At 43.0% G+C, this 22,971-nt stretch overlaps 2 protein-coding genes and 1 non-coding gene across 3 annotated transcripts in view; 1 reads left to right on the top strand and 2 right to left on the bottom strand.

Annotated features, from left to right (window-relative positions):
- CTNNA2 (catenin alpha 2) overlaps nucleotides 1-22,971 on the bottom strand; it is a 1,055,603-nt gene that overhangs the window by 330,184 nt on the left and 702,448 nt on the right. The window lies entirely within an intron of this gene.
- LOC137778230 (small nucleolar RNA SNORA72) lies at nucleotides 14,136-14,285 on the bottom strand. The gene has a single exon (XR_011076808.1). It is a non-coding gene; the product is annotated as a small nucleolar RNA SNORA72 (small nucleolar RNA).
- Nucleotides 19,345-20,913, top strand: LRRTM1 (leucine rich repeat transmembrane neuronal 1). Its single transcript, XM_068565023.1, has one exon. The coding sequence runs from the start codon at nucleotides 19,345-19,347 to the stop codon at nucleotides 20,911-20,913; it is 1,569 nt and encodes a 522-aa protein (XP_068421124.1).

Raw genomic sequence — 22,971 nt, 5'->3', positions numbered from 1 at the left:
CGCATGGTTGGGGGAGAGGGGGTAGTTGGGGGAGGAAGAAAGAGAAAGGTGGGAGGGAGGGGTGGGGGAGAGAGAGAGAGAGAAGCGTGGGTAGAGAAAAGAGGTGCATTTGAGAGACAGCAGGCAAGCCAGAAGGAAACAGAAATAAGAGGAAAAGCTAGAAATGAAGAGGAAAAAAGAAAAGATCTACGTAATTATTCCCAAATTTGCGTGATTATCAGAATTAACCCGAGGGGATCAGCCTCAAAATACCGATTTCCAGGCCCTATCCCAGATCTATTATTTCAGAAGCTGGGGGTGGAGTTGAACTGTAGCCCCGGAATCTAACAAAAGTCAAACCCCAAAGCTCTCCGCAGGTGATGCTGATGTGCAGGTAGATTTGGGAACATGCTAAGGAGAAGAGAGGAAAGATGTGACTGGAGGGCAGTAGCAGGGCTGGTGCCTGCACTGAGCCTGGAGGTGGCAGCTGTGGCGCTGCCACAGGGCACCCACTTGTCTCCGAGCCCACGGCTCATCTACAAGAACCAGAGTTCTCCTCCCGGTAGAAGTGGTACCCAACTTCTGCTCCCACATGACATGCCCTTCAGTGGCGTTTGGAACAGCACGTGGTGGCGGACCACGAAGGGAACTACTTGGGAAGCGGAGTTCTCCTTTGCCCGTGCCCGGGGGGGCGGGGAAGCAGCTCTGGCCGGCCAGCCAGCTCTGGGGTTGCCAGGGGGCCGAGGGTGGTTGCGGAGTTTGGCCCCCGATTGTCGCCGATTTGTGAGAGAATCTCTCCCACACGCGGAGGAGCTAGCGAAAGTGACTTGGTCTCGGAAAACGACCAGGTGGCAATGGCAGCCGTCTAGCCTGACACGCATTTCCGATCGTCATGGTAACGCGCGCAGCGGCAGGGATGCGGCGGGGGAAGCGTGGTTGCGCTGGGACCTGGCGGGCGCGTGTGGCCGCCACCCCCTCCGCTCGCGCCGCCCGGGGCCGCGGGAGCCCGGGGGCGGCAGAGCCATGCGGGGAGCACTGCCGCCCAGGCAAGGGTACAATTGCCTCTCGGGATGCAGGCGACGTGGGCCCGGATTATGTGTTACTATGACAATGGTAAATAGGTTCACTGGCTTTCAGAGAAGTGGCTACGTGCAGTTTGAGCGGCGGAAGGCACAATCTCCCTCCAGTTCCAGAACACACGTACCCATTCATGGGTCTGTTTTCACATCGCAGAAAACGAGGGGCTTAGGAAAGCCACTGAAATACTTAGTTTTAGTCACTGGGCATTTTCCTGACAGTGACCTATACTGAGTTTGATTCAGTGGCTCCAACTAATAATTTTTTTTTTTTTAAGTCTTTCTACTAAGAAAGAAGAGAATGAAGCATGCTTATCAGATGATAATTAATTTGCTCTCCAGAAAAAAAAGAAAAAGAAAATGAGCTAAATGTCCTGATAAAGTGGTTCTGTGAAATTCTACACATACCAGGAATGTCTCAAATATCATCTTTTAAAAACACAACCACATATAAAATTGTGATTGGTTCTGCTGTTGCTTCCAAGAGGAATATCCACTCTTTTCTGAAACCTGTTACACCTTTTAAAAAAGTAAACTAGAAAATGCAGAGCACCTTCAGAAGGGCTATAGCTTTTCCTAGAGTATATGTTATCTACCATGTCAGAGCCAGCCTACAAAACGTGTTAGCAGAAATAAGGTATTGATTAAATACAGTCATAGTAAACATGAAACTTACATTAATATTACCCACCACTGGTGGTTTAGCATTTCATCATCCATCAGAGCCTACGAATGCATGTATACACACATTTATAAACAGTAAACCTTGCCACAATTAACAGGATTTATACAGCCTTTTAAATATTAGAAAAGACAGGTTTTTTAAAGCCCGCTATTATATACTTTAAAAAAAGATATAGTAATTATCCTTGGTTGTTGTTCATTTGCATAAATTTTATGAATTCATTATATACCACAAATTATTTTAAAATATGCTGTTCAATAAACAAACACATTCAAGAGAAATCACTGGTTGATTCTAACACACTTCTTTCACTTCATCTCTACATGCACTTTCCCCAGCATCTGTACTTTGTCCAATTAATACTCCCCTGGGAGTATTTCTGTTCCCACCAGTCAGACTTGGTCCAGGACCTCCTCACTTCCAGTCATGCCTGGAGAACCATCATAATATGTTTTCCCTTGTGCCATCTCCCCCACTCCCCCACCACGTGGAATCACCAAACCCTCTCAATTCAAGTCACACTTTCTTGTTTGTCCAAGAGGCCTTTCCATTCTACTCTAACCATGGTAAATATTTACTTGGTAGGTTTTGAGTTCTTCCATGTTATGTCAGTTATGGACTTTTCTTATATTGATTCTTTTATTCATTTTTATATATGAGCATGTCAAAGAAACTACCATGCCAAATTTATCTTTATATCTGCTACAGTGGCTAGCACATTTAAAAAAAAAATACTTAAATGAATGAATGAATATTAATGTTGGAACACTCTGATGGACTCAGCTGCTTAGAGGAATTCCTATGGTTATCTTCCTCCTCTGCCCCTTCAGAGACATCACCTCCCTAACGGAATGAAATGTGGAGATGTGGTTTGTATCCTGATTCAAACAAATATACTTCAAAAAAAAAAAAAAATTGAGGGATAATGGGAGGTATCTAAATATGGACTGTGTATTAGTAATATTAAGGAATTATCATCTATTTGCTAAGGTGTGATAATGGTATTATGGTTATAAAAATGTTCTTTTTTTCAGATATATACTAAAAATGTTTAGTAGTAAAATGTTACGAGATGCATGATTTACTTTAAAATACTCACAAATGATAATGAAATAGTGGCAAGACATTAATAATTATTAAGTCTAATATTAATAATTAAGTCTAAGTCTAATGAAGTAATTTTTAGTCACCTCTCTTCATACTATACTTGATAAGGAATAAAATAATAAGAAGAATGAAAATAAGTAAAGACTATACCTCCACATAGCAATTATCTGGAGGTGATTTCAAATATTCTGCCTGTTCCTTACTTAACCACTGTGTGAGGCAAGCAGCTGACTGTATCACAATTCACAGAAGGTAAATCATAGTTCTGTCCTAGAGGTATGTACTAGGCCTGCTGGAGCCCAGGGAGAAAAACAGCTAGTAAACTTTAGAACACTAAAGGTTTCTTCCCAACGACATCCCCCATTTTGTTGGGAAATGGCCTGTTGGCCAAAGAAGCGAATGGCAATGCTAAATGCTAGAAAAATGACAATAATAATGAAAAAGTTTTAAAGTTGCATTCTACCTCCCAGGTGTAGAATGCAACTTTAAAACTAACAGTATATGTATCAGCAAGTTTATTTCTTTAAAGTTGTTATATAAAGCAAGAACATTAATCCTATTTTATAGATGAAGAAACTTAGGTCCTGACAGTTAACATATACATTTATCCTTGAGTTGTTTAAAATTATTAAATGGATGAAATATAATTCCCAAGATTAAGACAGTAGTTAAATCTCAGAATCAAAGCAAAATTATTCCCTGACATTCTGATTATTACTTTAACATGCAATTCTTCCCTTATCTGTTCCTGAACAGTTGGGTGGAAAACATTGCCTCATTTCTTACCAGCAGGATACAGGAAGAGATGCTCTCCCTGCTGCAGAAGAGACCCAGTTCATGAGTTGTTATTTTCTGTATACAGAACATCAAAAATATCTGGAAGGCTTTTAAATATGTTTCATTTTAACCCTCCTGACACCACTGCAGTTAGGTGGGTGGTAAATGCCATGTAGTTTACTTTAGAAATCAAGAATGCTTATGACAGCTGGAATGATGTTCTAGCTGGCAATGGAAACAGAGTAGACAGAATCCGGGAACTGGAGACCCAGATACAGCCTTACTATATCCACATCACCAAAGTCACACAGTATTGCTTTCCTTTTTCAGCTCTCAGGGTTTCTGAAAGAGCAAAACCATCAAAGTAAACAGTACTTTGCTTTCCACATTGGTTGAATAATATCCTGAGCGGTACACTTGGATCTCAAAAAGATTTCGGAAGCCTTTGCAATGTTCATAACAGCTATAGGAGAGATGTACTATTCACCATATTATGTAATGAAACAAACTTTGGTCTCAAAGGGATGTGGCAAGTTTGGAAATATGCCTGTTTCATTTTGTGAAACAACTATTTAGTTGTTTGAAACAAAAACAACAATAATAAAATGGTGGGTATCCATCAGCCCTTGTTAGGCAATTGCACTGAAAGGAAGTGGTTGAATTCCATTAAAAACATTTCAAATTTGTAGGCATCCTTCAAACACCAATTACACTGAAATCAGGTAGATGAAATTAAATTCTTTCAGAGAATTACCTATCTTTAAAATAAGTAATTACCCATACCGGGTTATTATTATCTGAACATAGTTAACCTATGCATATGGTCAAAGGAACTCAAGGCAACTGTTTGAGTAGAGAGGGCTACAACCAGACCAGGCTCGTGTCTGTAATAGGGTTTGGTGAAGGATGGGATTCTCCCTTTGACAGCAGCTCCCAAAGCATAGCACTGAACCCCTAACATCCTACCTTCCTTTAATCACCAGTTATGAATTGTTCAACCGACATCCATCAACATTAGTGGTACCATTCTGATACCGCTAATGTTGAACGTCTAGTGTAAGATGCAGCAACCCAATAAAGGTAGAAACAGGTATATCTCCTGTCTGTCTTGCTCTAAGGACTGGGAAGGAATCCCTGCCTAGCTGAAGACCCTGTCTAAAGGCCTGGCTTCAAGAGAAGGATCCAATATGATTTTTTGATTGTTTTTGTATTTACCCTGTTTCAGTTTACAAGTGGGGGGTAAAATTGCATTACAGTTAGAAGACCACCCGCCACATAAATAGGTTAGAGCTAGAAGCCTCTGAAATAAGCTAACAACACCTTTATACTGAGTGTCACCTTCACTTTCCAGCCCTTGTTATGTACTTTAGAATTTACTGATTCATGAAGGTCAGAGCTGAAAGGGATCTTAGAAATCCTCCCAACCAACCTCCATTCTCTATATACAGAAGAAATGTACCCTAAAACCACAGAGCTAATAAGTGGCAAAACCAGAATTTAAACATGGATATTCCAACTCTATGATCAGGACACACCACTATATCAGAAATATAATCTAGATTTTGCTCTTGAGAAATTTCAACCTAGGAAATGTGGGAAAAAAATAGGGAAAGGGGCTTAGAAACAACTAGAGAGCAATTTTAGACAGCATGTAGCAGAGCATTTAGTTTATAGATGAGTCATAATTCAAAGAAAGTAGGGATTAATATGGACTTCTAGGACTGTGATTCCCCACTAATGAATGAAATCTTCAAAGAATGGAGTACTATCCAAAATGTCTTATACATCCTAGTACTTGCCACAGTTAATGAAACAGAGTAAGTACCCATGACATGGTAGTTGAATGGATGGGCGGCTATATGGATTTGTGGATGGATAGTCTGGAGAAAGGAAGCCCTCATAAAGGAAGTGGGATATAGTAGGGGTTAGAATAAGAAGGACAGTGTAGAGGCTATACAGTATTGAAACGAGCATTATTTACTTAAAGGATGTTGAAAAAACAACTTACTTGCAGTAGAAGACACTTACTAGGAAGTAGCACATGATGAATTTAGACACTCCATATCAGTATCACACAGCTGATCGTCACCTATTCTCATGACTTTACTGGATTATGTTTAGACTGGTGTTGTAAGTGCAGGGAGAGTTTGAGAAACTTGTTAATGAATCCAGACTCCCACATACAAAATGAGATTTCTGAATGTGTGTGGTCGTTGGTATTCTGTTCCGTTCTTTTTCTACACAAATAGCAACAGATGGTTGGAGGGTGCCAAGAGGAGTGGGAATCCAGGAGGCAAATTTAAATTGCCCCATCTTCTCTTTTGCTGGGTCTCCGCTGGATGAACCCCAGGGGGAAGGAAGACTATAGAAGAATTCTTTGGCTTTTACACAGCCAAAAGACTGATTGGTATGCAGCCTTCTTAGGTTCCCCATACTTGGATCTAGGGAATGCAGACAAATCTCTTATCACCAATACCAGCTGTGTTAAGTAAATGGCTTAGGTTTTTTATGCCTTGATTTCCACATATATATTGGGAAAGTGGTAGAATCTCATAGAACTTTTAGGAATAAATGGACTTAATATATTAATGTGCTTTACTTTACAGCCAGAGATATCACTCTATAAGGTTTGGTGGAGCTGATGAGGAACTGGTGAACATTTATGAAGTGAAGATTTATCAAAGGGTACATCGACCCTTTAAGGAGGTTATCTTGTGTTCAACATTCCTCTTGTGTCTCCAATCCCATCACACAGGATCCAGCATGCTAGCTATTTCACAAGTTCATGAACATAGGCTTATTTTGGCCTTAGGGCCTTGGCTCTTGCTATTTCCTCTCCTTGGAGTTCACATGTCCTGGAGCTTTAAATGGCTGACCCCTACTCATTATTCAGGTTTCAACTCAAATGTCACCTCTTCAAGGAAGCATTGCCTAACCTTAGATAAAGTAGGCCCCTTCCCTCAATTTCTCTCTTCCACATGGCTCTATTTTAACTTTCCCTAGCTATTCAGTATCTAAAAATTACCTTATATGTCTGTTTGCTTACAAAGTTACTCAGTCTTATTCAGAGACTAGAATATGCCTGCATATGTTAAGTGCTCAACAGATATTTGTTAACTCCTAACTGGTGGGCTGATTGATTGACAAGAACAGGACCCCAAAGCATATACATTGAAAATAGTATTAGTTATAGCTTCAAACAATAAGTAATCCTCTTCTGAAAAGAGCAAATACCCAAAGCAGACTTCATACAGAATGACAGCAGTAGGCTTTAATGGAAAATTTCTCTCTCTCTCTCTTTTTCTATTCAGCCTTGAGGTGAAAGGCAAACTGAAGGAGAGTGTTGGTCATTGTAACCAGGTTCCTTCACTTAAAACACAATCAAAAGTTGAGAAAAGCTCTAGGTCCTTTATGCCCATGTCTGTCCTCAGCCTGGTGAAATAAACTTGTATTGTCGAAAGCTTAGCCTCTCCTACCTACTCCCCCACCTCACTTCTGGGGTCTCAAATAAAGGGAATCCAACAAACTACAGTAATGCTTGATTTAGACCAGTGACTTGCACATGCTAGAAGCTTAATAAGTTCTATTGGTCTTATTACTTGTATAAAGGCCTAACAGTACCTAAGGACCTGTACGTTTTCTAGAGATATTTAACTTGTGGTCTTAAGATTGGAGCATCAATCTTTCAACCTTCAGAAAACCAAGATCCAGTTAAGCAACTGCTTAGGAATATAAAAGTTCAGTTTAAATAAGTATGTGCCTAGCTGTTTCTACTTTAAAAATTGTTCTAACATCTAAATGATTCTTCCCAGTTAAATACAATATTCTTTAATATTTATGTACTGTTATTTTAATTTTAAATTTCTATTTTTATAGGCAAAGGACAATTGAGCAGAAAAATGTTATACCCTCTCTCTCTCATGCTGTGAAGCAACCTGTTTTACTGTTTAAGCCTGTGTTTGTTCTGTTTCAATTGTACAGAGGAAACAGTTCTGGCACCTTTAAAAATCAAAGATCTATCACTCAACAGGAGAACATAGCAACCTAGGAAAGGGAATTATGAGGAATAGAGAAAAGATACAGTGCTTCTAAAACCTCACTGGGCTTATGAATCACCTAGGAATCTTGTAAAAATGTAGATTCTAATTCAAGTATATCTTGGGTGGAGTCTGAGAGTCTGCATTTCTCACAAGCTCTAGGTGATGCTTGTGCTGCTGTTCCTTGTGTTTATGGATGATGCTGTTTGGGTCACGTGGCTTGAGAAATAAAAATCACTTTAGAGCATTTGGTATTGTACTTGCAGTTATAGTAACATTAAGCCAGTACTATTTTATTTAACCTACAAAAATGACCAAAAATTCTTCCCCACCCATGCAGAGATGAAGCCTCTTTCTCCTCTCCTTGAGTCAGGATGACCACATGACTAGCTTTGGCCAACAGACAACAGCAACCTGCTGGAAGACGAGACCTGAAAAGTACTTGTGCACTGAGACTTGCTCTCTCTTGCTGCTCTTAGAACCCTTCAATCACCACACAGTTGCACCAGAGCTAGCCTTCTGGAGGATGAAAGGCCACATGGAAGAGAAGCAAGGTCCCCCTGCCAACGGCCTGCCAATCGCCATCCCTTTGAGAGAAGCCATCCTAGGTTATACAGTCTCCAGCTAATTCTCCAGTTAACCACAGTCAAGCTGGCTTATGCAGAAGATCTGCCCCAACACACAGGACCATGAGCTAAATAAAATGATTGATTGTTGTTTTAACCACCAAGGTTTTTGTTTGTTTGCTTTGTTTTGTTTTTTTCATGCAGCCTCTAAAATATGAACTGATACTTAAGAAGGAGCAATAAGAGTTTGCAAAGTCAGAGGTGCATAACACTATTTGTGCTTATGATTCTTTTTCCTTCTTGTCTTCATTCTATGTGGTATAATTTTGGTCTCATATAATAGAAATGGATATCAGTAGTTATTGCAATAGAATTCGAACTATTTTTCTATATTATAATTAAATTTATTTTTACCTTGTATTTTACTATGTTGAATCCTCCTGTTTAGAAGTTAAGTCACGTGCCCAGGTCACACAGTTTGTAAATGGCAGAACACTTTTTAGCCTAGCACAGTCAGAAATTTCAAAAGTTCCTTGCAGTAAGTTATTCAGTGTCTCAATTCTTCTGCTAAGATGCAAATACAGAATTACATTCTGAAGGACATGCTCTCCAGCCCTCACCTAGTTTCATGTTTGAGAAGGTAATGCTAGGCCCAGTTACAAATGAATGATCTTACACTGATATGAGATGCCAATGGCAAACCCTCTTGGGGGAAGGACTCAGCATCAGCCAGTCCTTGACCCAGAGCCCTTAGACAGACAGCACTGGTGTTGCACTGTTCCTTTGCAGGTTTACTCACTGTTGGGCAGCCTCTCCCAATGTTGATGGTCCTTGACCATCTGGGCTCTTCTCAAAACCTGTCAATCTCCACCATATTTTTTTCTTTTTCACAGCCATGTGAAATACCTATTACTCACAGTCTCATGGCCATGACTATATATTAAAAGCTGCTCACTATGGACTTGCACAATGTTCCCTACTTTGTGCCTCCTATTGAAGTGACCTCCACCTCCTCTGCTCCCTCCTATTCTTCCACGTTGAGAATCATCATGTTAAAAGAAGCTTTCCAAACTGGTATTCCACAAGCTGAATAACGCCTGCAGTGTCACTTGCTTATGAATAGAATAGGATTCTTAAAAATTAGAATTTGAAAGCCTTTAATCAAACCATGTACTCTGCAGATAGCACAGGCCATATACTCCCTATCACCCAGCTGCTTCCCACATCACAGCACCTTACCATACTGCAAAGGCCTCTGATTTTACATCAGCTGTATTCTAATCTTTCTCTCTGAGGATTTGCATATACTGCCACCACTATAACTACCAAGCACGTTCCAGGGATTCCCTTATCTTTAGATCCAGATGTAACCTCTGTCCACATCTTTAACTGTAGGCATGTAGGATCCTAGTTCCCCAACCAGGGATTGAACCCAGGCCCTTGGCAGTGAGAGCTCGGAGTCCTAACCACTGGACCACCAGTGGTTAACTGCTTACTCCTAGCTCTATATGTTAGAGTTTTCTTTCACATCTTATTCTTCCTTTCCTCCCATCTACCCTAAATCAATCCATTCACTGAAATCATCTTAAATTGTTTCTTGGAAAAAGCACCATTTAAAAGATTGTCAATCCCATTGCAAAACTATTTTTGTACTTGTCCTGTCCTGTCCATCTCTCATGTTAATGTAGTCAGCCTCACACAATATCTCACTTGGGCAGATATGGGAAGCTCTCAGCTTCTCTCCTTGTTTTCAGTATCCTTTTCCCTGCCCTTCGTGTTCAAGACCATCATCAGGATTATATTCCTTGTACCCACATTTTGGAAATTGTAATCCAGGTTGAAAGTCTTCCCAATCTGGCTCTGAGCTAACACTCCAGTCTCATCTCTCCTCAATCCCCTCTCTTTCATTCCTGTGCTCCAGACACCATAAGCATCTCAGAAGCCCCTGTAGTTTTTTCACAGACTTTGCCTACTGACTGGAGTGGCCACCCTCTGTCTATCTGGTCAACCCCTCCTCCTTTTCTCTCACCTCCTCTGACTGTCCTTGCTCAATTAGCTAGAGAAATCTCTCCAATCCCAGTTCTTGCTTACATCTCTGCCATAGCATGAATCATACTGCCTTGTTACCCATCACCTCCACTCCAGATCTAAGAATACCCAAGGCAGGCACATTTTATCTAACTTTATCTCATCAGCTAAACCTCCATTTGACTTAAACTAAAGAAAACAAATAAGATCAGCAACAGACATTTATGCTAAATTATTAAAATCCTTAAGAAGTGGTTCCAGAGAATGGGAGATGATTGAATAAAGACATAAATGCACCCAACTGGTTAATTTACTACAGAAGGCTCACTGCTCATGGATGGTGGGGGATTTCCTACACAAACTAGATCTGTGAAATGAAGCCACATATAAATGGCATTAATGTGTGTGACTTCAACTCCAAAAGTTTGCACCTTCCTGGGTTAATAATTTGTGCCTATATGTCAATGTAATATAAAGGCTTTTTATATTTAGCTCAGATTCCCCAGGCTATTGATTAGGCAAAAATTCAAACCAGTTAATAAAGTCAATTCAACAAGAATCTCTACAAAGCCAGCACTGTGCCAGACTGCACTAAGAGGAAAGGGGGCACGTTTATCACTGTAATGTGGCAATTCTGATGCTCTTTGTATATGGTTTCTCATATATGATAGTCTTCCACACCTTTAGAGGTAGATATTAGAGGGTCCTAAAAGCAGGAAAATAACAAGTCTTTCCTTAGGGGATTTCATTTTACCTGCAAAGACAAAATTAGCAACATCTGGAAAACAAGATAATTAAATGTCAAGATGTATCAGAGACAGAACTTACTACAGAATCAAATTGGTTCCATTATTTGTGGCTAGGATGAGGGGGTGAGACTTGTTAATACCAAGCAGAAGAACTGTAGTTGTCTGGCTATCCCCACAAATTCTTGGGGCCTGACAGAAAACTGATTTTTGCACCAGCATCTTGTTACAGTGTTTGAGATCTAAACCTGAGAATCACTTCTTGGTATGGTGAGAGCCAAGTTAAAGTCAAATATACCTATGGGTTTACAATTAAATAAATGTTTCCTGAGCTGTTCTGGCACATTGGTTTGATGTTAACAGATGTCCCAAATAAGTGGGTGAAACCATGAAAAACAAGATTTCTCGTGATTGAGATAGTGTATTGTGAATAGCAAAGAACAGAGTCTAGTGCATTTCACAAATATATTTAAACATTCTTACCTCCACAGAGTATTTTAAGTAACACGGCACTAAACTATTTTCAGACATTAACACCTTTGCGAAAATAATTTGGCTGGACAGCCACTTAATAAGATGTGGCAATGAAATGCTTGTGAGCTCCCAGAAGGAACACTGAAGACCCAAAAGCCCAAGCCTCCACCTGCCTCTTCAGGAAGGAGGGAGGAAATGGGAATGGGAAGGAAGGATGGTTCCAAGGCACCAAGAACAGATTCTGACAGGGATCTCAGTCGGTGCCCCAGACAGATGAAGGAAAGGGAACCAAAAGATGTTTCTATCTGTGGTGTAGTGGAGTTTCTCAAGGAGAAGAAGAAAGCAGCAAAAGAGATACTGAGGGTGAAATATGTACAACCTTTCAGGAGGATAATCTGGCCTTATGTATTGAAAGTCTTTTAAAACTCCCCACTCTTTGAATACCAATACTACTTCTGGAATTAAAATTTAAAGACACAGTTGCCTAAATGTGCAAGGGTATATGTCCTAGTCTGTTCAGGCTGTTACAACAAACTACCACAGACTTGGTGGTTAAACAACAAACATTTCTTTCTCACAGTTCTGCAGGCTTGGAAGTCCAATATCAAGGAACCTACAGATTCGGTATCTGGTGAGAGCCTGCCTCCTAGTTCATGGACATCCGTATTCTCACTGTGTCCTCACATGACAGAAAGGGCCTGAGAGCTCTCTGGGTCTCTTTTATAAGAGCACAAATCTCATTCATGAGGGCTCCACTCTAGTGACCTAATAACCTCTGGCAGGGCCCACCTCCAAATACCATCACATTGGGGATTAGGTTTCAATATATGAATTCTGGGGGGCACAAACATCCAGTCTATAGTAGTATATGTATGAGGAAGTTTGTCCCAGTCATTTCATAAGAGCTAAAAACCAGAAACAACTTAATTGGTAAAAAAGGGAGATGGGTAAAATAAATAGAATGGTCTGTAGCCACTGAAGATGATCCTATCAATTTGTATTCTGGATATGGGAATATATCAACAATGAAAAAAAATAGTTAAAAAGTAATATGTATAATGTTATTGTATTTTTAGAAAATATAAATATATGTGAAATAGTAAAATTCTGAAAGAATATGTACCCAAAACTTAATAGTTTATCTCCAGGTGGTTGAATTTTAGGTGACAATCTTCATTTAAAAATTTTTTTCGTGTTTTTTTCCCCCATTTTTCATTTTTCTATAATAAAAAGGTAGCACTTAGACATCCATGAGAAATACATACAGATTGACAGTGATAAGAAAACTGAGGTGTAATATAAGCCAGGAACTGCCTAAGGCTAGCATGTACAAGGGCTCTCTATACTTACTGCCTTACCAACAGTAAAACCAAACTTTATTAAGAGCCCTATGAAGTGCTAAGTACTGAGATAGACACAGACTTTGCATTCTATGTGTTTGAAATCTAATAGGACAGAGAACAAGTTTCAGAAGACGTGAGGTTTTTGTCCAAATTCTAGCACCCATCTTGGGCAATCACTTAACATTTCTGGCCCTTCAATTCCTGAACTATAAACCAGGAAATTAATGATACTTGAGTGACTTTTTCAGGATAGAATTTGTGAGTGCTCCAATAGAATGCTTCTTAAAATTTAATTTTAACCTGGAGCTGATGGTAGAATGCAGATTTGATTCAATGGGTCTAGGAAAACACCTAAACTTCTGCCTTTCTAACACACTCCAGGCCTGCTAGTCCTATGCTTACACTTTCAAGTTGCAAAATTCTAATATACATGATATCATTGAATTTTCCCCAAGAATCCTTTAAGATAGCCATCCTTGGTCCTATTTCACTGATAATGGAGTGACCTGTGTAGGATCAAACTGAGAGAAAATGGCAAAGCAAGGAACCCCAGTTGAAGTCTTTTTATTCCTAATCTCCAAGATGTTAAGGTCCCATTCAGTTCTAAAATACTATAATTAGAAATGGCTGCTACACTCATATCGAGTGAACCGCACCAGGAGCAGTATTGGTAAAGGTAAGCTGCTAATATAGTTCAGAAGAATGAGAGATCACTTTACATGGGAATCAATTAAGAAGTCATAGAAGGGAACTTCCCTGGCACTCCAGTGGTTAAGACACTGTGCTTCCACTGCAGGGGGCGTGGGTTCGATCCCTGGTCAGAGAACTAGGATCCTACATGCCGCGTGGCATGGGCAAGAAAAAAAAATGTCAGAGAGGAAATTTGACATCATCAGCCTTGAAGGAAGGCTAGAATGAAGGCAAGCAAAGATGGAGAGAGTATAAACAGCAGTTAGGTATAATATGGCATGAGCAGAGCACATGGCAGTGCAGAAGCAGCTTGTAGAGAGGGGCCCAGGACAGCAGAACAGGTCTCAGGAGCTAACCCAGGTATTTATTACAAAAGTCAAAGATAACCTTAAGGTGTTCAGTCTTAGAGGCTAGAAGAATACAGCAAACTAACATTTTCAGTATAGCATTGGTAGCCCTTTTTAAAAAAATTTTACAGTTCATTTAATGGCAAATGGTAATCATCAAATTAACAATGGTTATCTTCAAAACTTATTACACTAGCTGTGCTGTCATTTCTCAAGCTTGGTCACATACCTAAAGTCACACACACTTTCCACATAAGATGCATCATACAAAGCAGACTTGGTTTATCACCAGTATTTATAAAACCAGGCCTAGGGAAAGAACTAGGTCTGGGGACCAATGCATGGTCTTAATATAGCAAATGTTTGGAAACCCTGTACCAACTTCCTTCCTCTCCCAACACAGATTCCATTTGTCCCTGTATATCTTCTTCCCCCAGAGAACTAGGGAATTAATCCACTCATCATGATATATGCATTTCAGTTCCCCATCGTAGGTTATGCCTTCACGATGCCCATCTCTCCAGTCAGTGAGCCTTGGGTCCTTAAACTACTTCATACACTTTACTTCCTTCAATGAAGCTTTTTAGCATTGGTCCCATTTGACCTGTCAGCTCTTCACATTTGTATGTTCTAGAGATATTTACTCTCAAGCACTGGGCCATATATAATTATTATCGGCTAAGTCTCTCAGTGTCTACTGCTCTTCCCTACCTAAAGCTCCAGGAGGAAAACACTAAGTCATTGCATTTCTTTGGTTTACTCCCATGACTTAATATCAATGCAAGATGTTAGGTATTGCCTTAGTGCTATCCATATTACTGCCTTGTTTTAAGAGGAGGATAAAGTTTGATAAGAAAAAATGACCTTTTCTAATGTGTTCCTCCTAAGTAGATCTCCTGAGAGAAACCTTACAGCCCTCACCCTTTGGCCCCATATACATCTTCAGAGGCGCTCTGCAAAAGGCCAGTTATATGCTGTGTGCCCACAGGAACAACAGAGTTAATTCTCTCCTTTTGAAATTGTGACTCCCACCCTCCTCCCCTACATCTAAATGTTTCCTTTTAAAGAAAAGCCAGTGCTCACTGCTACTGAAAATTAAAGACAACCACATAAAGACCAAGGTCCAGGCTGGAGCAAGCAATGACAGAACATTAAAATCACCATTTGAATTTCTCTTTCCTTGAACACTGCCAAAGATTACTATTGGAAGGCCAATCCTCAGAATGCATGCTCATTTCAGACTTTTGTCACTTGCACCTCTAGGTTCACAAACTATTTTGAGTCAAATAAATGAATTGGAGGTGGCCTTCAGTTGAGATGAAATGGGAGAGATACAACATTTCAAAAAAAAAAAAAAAAAACTGTATGTGACCAGCCCCTACCACCCCATCACAACATAAAGTACCAAGAAGAAACAAGGAGGGTTTATTATGCAAAGGTTAATGTATCAGTATAAGGTTTAGGAGAGGAGGAATAAATTACCCCTCCCTCCTCCAAACTATACTTCTGGACTCTCCAGCTGCATCGAGCTTGTTCTTCCACCTCCTCTTAGTTCCAGATTGTGTTTTGGCAATCAGATCCATATTTCATGTACCCCTGAGTTCCTTCCCATTTGCTGAATCCACATTTTCAAGATTTTTATCCTTTCTTACCCCACTCCCCAATCACATGTTGGCCTAGTAGCTTGAGGTGCCTTTCTTGCTCAACTACTATGGCAGTTCAGCAAGACATGCTAAATATCTTTCCCCATACAAACACAGAAAATAACAAGGGTGTTTTTAAGTGTGTAAAGTATCTCTCATCAGCATCCAATGCCGAAGGAGAAGACATTTACCAACAGAAAACTGTGCTTAGCCCAGAAGAAGAGATTGCTCATGTATATACACAATCATCACATTATAACCTGATGCATTAGATGTTCTCACAAGAGAGGTAAAGAGTTATGAGAGATCAAACATGAGGAAAGAAAGAACTTTATGTGAGCTCTTTCCTTTTTTTTACTTTTTAGTGTATTGGACCCTAAGAGGCATGAAATTAAAACTCATGAAAACCAGCTATATCAGCTTGCCTTGGTGACTCAAAAGTTGTCGTTTCTCGACTCAACTTTGCTGAAACACTTGATTCATGTTGTTCTTATTTAACCTAATTTGCATTGATTTAATCAGGGCTGGTGTGCTTTAAATACATAATAAATTGGGATTCTGCAACTTAGATGACTTAGAATAGCTAAATTTCAATAAAGCTCATTTCAATCTGTTAATGTATACGGTTCTGCCAAGGGGTTTAAAACCGTAGAAAAGATGCAATCTTGCCACATTAGAAGTGGGAAAGATTTAAAGATACCATCCAGATGAAATGATTTGCAGGATAATAATGTGAAAAGCAATATATATATGTACATATGTATTTTTTAATTACAGCCTAGACATATCTTCTACGTTTTGAGTATCATACTTAGAAGAAAACTCACTTATAAATGCAGTGAATTTAATTTTATTTTCCTTCCTTCTTGCCAAGACTCAACTCTTTTCTGCCTCTCTGTACCAGCTCTACAAATCAAGTGACATCCAAAGTGGGACCTCTTCTTGCCATTTGGCAGGCTCTAGCACCACTTTGCAAGCTGCCTGCATTAGGAGAATTTTCTTCCTAGCAGCCATGGGGATTGGGTGGCTTGTACTCACAATACTTGCTGAATGGTTGGCCAATGTTTACCCCTGTCTGCCCCAGCTCCCCAACCCTTTAGAGTTTATGGCTCAATCAACCGGCTTGCTGTGAGGAATAATTGTCTTGGCAAGAGGTGAAAACACTTGAAGGTGAAATTGTTTGTCTGTTAAAGTGTTCCGCAGCACCCTGGAGGTGCCAGTGCCCAGTCCAGAGTTAGGCAGGAGGCAAGAGTGATGGAGAGGTGACCATCAAGAATGGGAAAGGAAGACCACCACTTTGGTGTGGGACAGAAAATAACCTATCTGTGCCAGTAACAAGCTGTGAGACCTCGGATAATCACCCGATGTCTCTGTACCTTAGTTTTGTCATGTGCAAAATTCAGATTTTCTAATGTCTTTTTTAGCTCCTAAGACAGCATGTGATGTCTAGGACATTTCAGCTTTGTTTTCCTTCCAAATGAAGGATGCATCTCAGAGATGAATGACCAGTCCAGAGCTCAGAGGAATCCAAAATGGAATGATTCATGCCCCTGTTCATATAACTTTTCCTGAAAAGTACCACTAGTCTTTGGTGACTTTGATTCCACTGGTTAGTAGTGTCTTTAGCTTGAATGTAAGGAGCAACCTAGTTACTTGTCCAAAGCCAGTCCAACCCTGGAGCTTTGGTAATCCACCTCATTCTTATCAATGTGAGCACAACTATAGATAACGTCCACTTATTTTCAGTTCCTAAGAGTCAGACATGATGGAAATTAGAAGTGAGGAGCTGGAAATTCACATTTCATTCTCCCTATTACCTCCTTGGGCATATTTGTCAAGAAGGTAGGCTTATCCACTCACTTCCAGTAGGGTTTCTCTGTCTTTTTTTTTTTTTTTTTTAACAGATGACCAACAGGTCTCTGACAACAGCAATGCAGACCCTCTCCAGACCAGTTGGAACAAGACAGAGCTCAACATAAGAAGCTTAAGGAGCCCATCCATAAATGAGTGTTAATGGAAATAATCAGGCCAAGACCTCTTCATACTCACATGATACAATTTAGTAACAGTCTCAAAGCTTAAGTACGGGTGTATATATAGAAAAGGGTAGGCTTCACGAGGGTTTAAACTACCCCTTCTCCTCTCATCCTCTCGCACATTCTCCTGGAGCGGAGTGTACTGCAGGGTTCTGTCATCACCATGAGCAGCACGTCAGGGTCAGCCCTCCCGGTGTCAGACATTAAAATCTTTCTTTAATCCACCCAGGACCCCACAGACATCTATGGAGACTGGTGAAGCCCCGGCGGGATCTCGGGCAAGAGAAACTCCCTGTACACAGACATAGGTTTCTGCCACTCTAGGTCTCCTACCCCCGGGACCAGGGTGGCTTTCCAAATCCGCTGAGTTTGGAAAGCATTCCCCCATCCACCACCTAAAAGGGCTGGCTGACTGCAGAACTCCAGTGCCCGCAAGGGAAAAAAGAAAAATCTCAGCCAAGTCCCCACAATCACTGCTTTCCTCTAGCTTCTCTCAAGTTGCTTTTCTAAAGCAAAGGACCAAATGTTGATTTCTCTACAGATTCCTACGTATCTCTTACACGTAGACAGCTTTAAAGGGGGAGGGGGGAACGTTCCCCAAAGGGAAGGGGAGGGCGGAACAGAATATTTCAGTCTCCCACTTGGAAATATCTTGTCGTTGATGATGCTTTTCCAAACCTCCATCCCCCCTCCTTTTTTTTTTTCTTTTTGGAAATATGGACCAAAAAGCTGAAAGTTATTTCCATTTCATCAAAGAACATATATTACTTTAGTGGTTCGGGAGAATGTTGGTTTTCTGCCCACCCCTTTTCAATCTGCCCATGTCTGAGGTGCTCCGGGAAGACGCACAATCGTGAGCAGCTTACGACACTCAGTGAGCAGTAGGTGCCGGTGCAAGCTCGCGCCTCACACTGCCTGGCGGAGGGAAGGAGCCCGGGCGCTGGGCGCCGCTCCCCGCTCCCAGCGCCGCCTCCCGAGCCGCCCGCCGCCCGCACCTCCCCGCCGCCCGCAAAGCATGAGCGAGCCCGCTCTCCGCAGCCGCCCCGGGCGCGAATGGCAGGCGGTCTCCGCGGAGCAAAAGGTGGCGCCGGTCAGTGGTCCTTTCCAATGACGGACATTAACCAGACTGTCAAATCCTGGGGAGTCGCGAGCCCCGAGTTTGGAGTTTTTTTTTTTTTCCCCACAACGTCACAGTCCGAACTGCAGAGGGAAAGGACAGCGGCAGGAAGGCGAAGCCCCGGCTCCCGCACGCAGTTGGGAAACTTGCGGGTCCTAGAAGTCGCCTCCCCGCCTCGCCGGCCGCCCTTGCAGCCCCGAGCGGAGCAGCAAAGTGAGACATTGTGCGCCTGCCAGATCCGCCGGCCGCGGACCGGGGCTGCCTCGGAAACACAGAGGGGTCTTCTCTCGCCCTGCATATAATTAGCCTGCACACAAAGGGAGCAGCTGAATGGAGGTTGTCACTCTCTGGAAAAGGGTGGGTAAGACACTTTTTAATTAAATTCTTTCCCGAAGATTTTTTTTTTTTTCCTCCCTTTTCTTTGCTGCAGCATCTAACATGGACCAAATCACCATCTCTTTGATCTTTACGTGGCTGTGAACTTTCTATGCTGCCCAGCTTTCTGCATGCTTAGAGGTGAACGTGTGGCTTTGGGGAGGGGGGGGGTCCTGCTTTATTTCAATGCATTTATTTGATTTTTGCCCTTTTCTCCCCCTCCCCCGCTCCCCCTCCCTCGGAATAAAATATGATGTAGATTTCTGACCGAGCGCTTCCAATGGACATTCTCCAGCCTCTCTGGAAAGATTCTCGCTAATGGATTTCCTGCTGCTCGGTCTCTGTCTATACTGGCTGCTGAGGAGGCCCTCGGGGGTGGTCTTGTGTTTGCTGGGGGCCTGCTTTCAGATGCTGCCCGCCGCCCCCAGCGGGTGCCCGCAGCTGTGCCGGTGCGAGGGGCGGCTGCTGTACTGCGAGGCGCTCAACCTCACCGAGGCGCCCCACAACCTGTCCGGCCTGCTGGGCTTGTCCCTGCGCTACAACAGCCTCTCGGAGCTGCGCGCCGGCCAGTTCACGGGGTTAATGCAGCTCACGTGGCTCTATCTGGATCACAATCACATCTGCTCGGTGCAGGGGGACGCCTTTCAGAAACTGCGCCGAGTTAAGGAACTCACACTGAGTTCCAACCAGATCACCCAACTGGCCAACACCACCTTCCGGCCCATGCCCAACCTGCGCAGCGTGGATCTCTCGTACAACAAGCTGCAGGCGCTCGCGCCCGATCTCTTCCACGGGCTGCGGAAGCTCACCACGCTTCACATGCGGGCCAACGCCATCCAGTTCGTGCCCGTGCGCATCTTCCAGGACTGCCGCAGCCTCAAGTTTCTCGACATCGGATACAATCAGCTCAAGAGTCTGGCGCGCAACTCTTTCGCCGGCTTGTTCAAGCTCACCGAGCTGCACCTGGAGCACAACGACTTGGTCAAGGTGAACTTCGCCCACTTCCCGCGCCTCATCTCCCTGCACTCGCTCTGCCTGAGGAGGAACAAGGTGGCCATTGTGGTCAGCTCGCTGGACTGGGTATGGAACCTGGAGAAAATGGACCTGTCGGGCAACGAGATCGAGTACATGGAGCCCCATGTGTTCGAGACCGTGCCACACCTCCAGTCCCTGCAGCTGGACTCCAACCGTCTCACCTACATCGAGCCCCGTATCCTCAACTCCTGGAAGTCGCTGACGAGCGTCACCCTGGCCGGGAACCTCTGGGACTGTGGGCGCAACGTGTGCGCCCTGGCCTCGTGGCTCAGCAACTTCCAGGGGCGATACGATGGCAACTTGCAGTGCGCCAGCCCGGAGTACGCACAGGGCGAGGACGTCCTGGACGCCGTGTACGCTTTCCACCTGTGCGAGGAGGGGGCTGAGCCCACTAGCGGCCACCTGCTCTCGGCCGTCACCAACCGCAGCGACCTGGGATCCTCCGCCGGCCCGGCCACCACTCTCGCTGACGGCAGGGAGGGGCAGCCCGACAGCACGCCTGAGCTGGCTACCGTGGCCCTCCCCGGCGGCGAACACGCCGAGAACGCTGTGCAGATTCACAAGGTGGTCACCGGCACCATGGCCCTCATTTTCTCCTTCCTCATCGTGGTCCTGGTGCTCTATGTCTCTTGGAAGTGTTTCCCAGCCAGTCTCAGGCAGCTCAGACAGTGCTTTGTGACGCAGCGCAGGAAGCAAAAGCAGAAACAGACCATGCATCAGATGGCTGCCATGTCTGCCCAGGAATACTACGTTGATTACAAACCGAACCACATTGAGGGAGCCCTGGTCATCATCAACGAGTATGGCTCGTGTACCTGCCACCAGCAGCCCGCGAGGGAATGCGAGGTGTGATTGTCCCAGTGGCTCCCAACCCGTGCGCTACCAAATATGCCTGGACAGCCGGGGCGGGCCGGCGAGCACCAGGCTGGGGTCTCCTGTCTGTGCTCTGATATGCTCCTTGACTGAAACTGTAAGGGGATCTCTCCCAGAGACTTGACATTTTAGCTTTATTGTGTCTTAAAAACAAAAACGAGATAAAACACAACAAAACCCCACCCCACAACCTTCAGGACAGTCTATCTTAAATTTCATATGAGAACTCCTTCCTCCCTTTGAAGATCTGTCCATATTCAGGAATCTGAGAGTGTAAAAAGGTACCAATCAATCAATCATTGATTTTTTTTTTGGTAAACTTAAAATGTTTAAAATAAAATAGCATTTACAGTTTTTACAGACTGGTGTAACCTAAATGAATTGTTACCTGGTTAAGAGAGAAGCAACAGTTAGAATTTCCTTCCCCCTGCCCCCGTGTGTGTGTGTGTGTGTGTGTGTGTGTGTGTGTGTGTGTGTGTGTGTGTGTGAGTGGAGGGGTGATCTAGTGGCCAGAGGGAAAATCCAGAAATTCAGGAGCAAAGTAGCCAGGCTCATTTTGAAACATTAAGAAGGACAAACAGAGCTTATCAGGTGGAGGTACCCCACATGATTAAGGACTGAAAAAAGCAAGACCCTTTATATTATATTTGGGGGTGGGGAGGTGCAGTGCAATCTAGCCACTTTAAAGCAATTGAAAGGTGGACTGAGGACTGAGCATCCTTGCTCAGCCTTTAAGGCAGAGATCATTGCCAATGCTTTTTAAAAGGCAGTGCCAGACAGTTTTTCCTATGAACAGGAAACATTTTTGCACTTAATACAAGCATCTTTCAAATCGATTCAAAATCTCACCCCCAGATGCCACTGGTTCACTATTCTCCTACGCCTTGGATTCACCAGACTTAGTAGCATTTGTTCCCTTTTCCATACTCTCTCGAGTGAAAGACCCTCAGCTCCTGTGGTCTGACTCAGGGAAATAAGGCGGAATCCAAATGTTCGGTGATGAAAGCTCTGCTTTCTGGAGCATATTGGTAAGACTGCAGCAAGCTGAGGCTCTCAGCAGTGACAGCACACTCCTAGTTGCTGTGGGGAACAGTGGGAAAATCCTACCCTGGGTGCTGCTTGTAGCAGGAGACTTTAGGGGCAGACAGGATACAGAAGTGATGGGGGTGGGGTGGGATGGGGAAGATGAGTTTTTGATCCTATGTTCCAATATTACTGAAATAGGAATAATTTGTTAACCCAGGACAGAAAAGCTGCCTCTCCTCAGATTGCCCTGTTGTGTAATGCCTGCTTTCCTGTGTTGTCTTAGTTTTTTTCTGTGTTGGGGTCAGTGATTTCCCCTTCCCAACCTTCATAGGTTTCCAGGTCCACAGAGATGTGGGTTGTTTATTGAACTAAATTCAAGAGTGGTAGCAGGTGGTGGTGTGGGGAAGGGACGGGGGAGAAGTATGTGTGACGGACGGGAGGGGTCTTTCACTAGCTAGCAATTTAAGCAAATGTGTGATTGAAATAAACTGTCAGGAGTGACAGCTGGTGAGCTAATGTTGTCCATGTCCAGAAGTTTTTCTCAAACTCAGGTGCTCACCCCTCTGAATGATCTTACAGACTGGCATCGTTCTTTTTTCCTTTTCTTTTTGGAGAGAGAGAGAAGTCTGAATTGCAGGAAGAGGGATGGGGGGAGAAAACATACACCACCCTCTCCCAAAATGCAAGTGCCTCCGGCCACCTACCTAAAAAGGCACAATCAGCTGTTTGAAATGCAGAATGGCATCACCAGGAGGTTTACTTAATCTGAGGGTTGGTAGTAGATTTCTCTTTTACCAATGGAGAACCCAATATGCCTAAAAATACTGCTTCTGAGAGGTTCTTTCAAGAGAAATATTTTGCAAATGTCTCTAAGATGTTAAGCCTTGGTAGAGAGCTTCTTACGCACGCACACGCGTGTGGGCATGCGCACGCGCGTGCACACACACACACACACACACACACACACACCCCATAATCTCATTTTCTCTGACCAGGAAACGTCATCTTATT

The sequence above is a fragment of the Eschrichtius robustus genome, chromosome 15 (assembly GCF_028021215.1).
Source record: "Eschrichtius robustus isolate mEscRob2 chromosome 15, mEscRob2.pri, whole genome shotgun sequence".
Classification (NCBI taxonomy): Eukaryota; Metazoa; Chordata; class Mammalia; order Artiodactyla; family Eschrichtiidae; genus Eschrichtius; species Eschrichtius robustus.
Note: the sequence above shows the minus strand (reverse complement) of the source record. Positions and strands in the feature narration are given on the sequence as shown.

What these genes read in the sequence shown, in the direction of transcription:
- LRRTM1 (XM_068565023.1), top strand. Translation starts at nt 19,345, where the DNA reads ATGGATTTCCTGCTGCTCGGTCTCTGTCTATACTGGCTGCTGAGGAGG.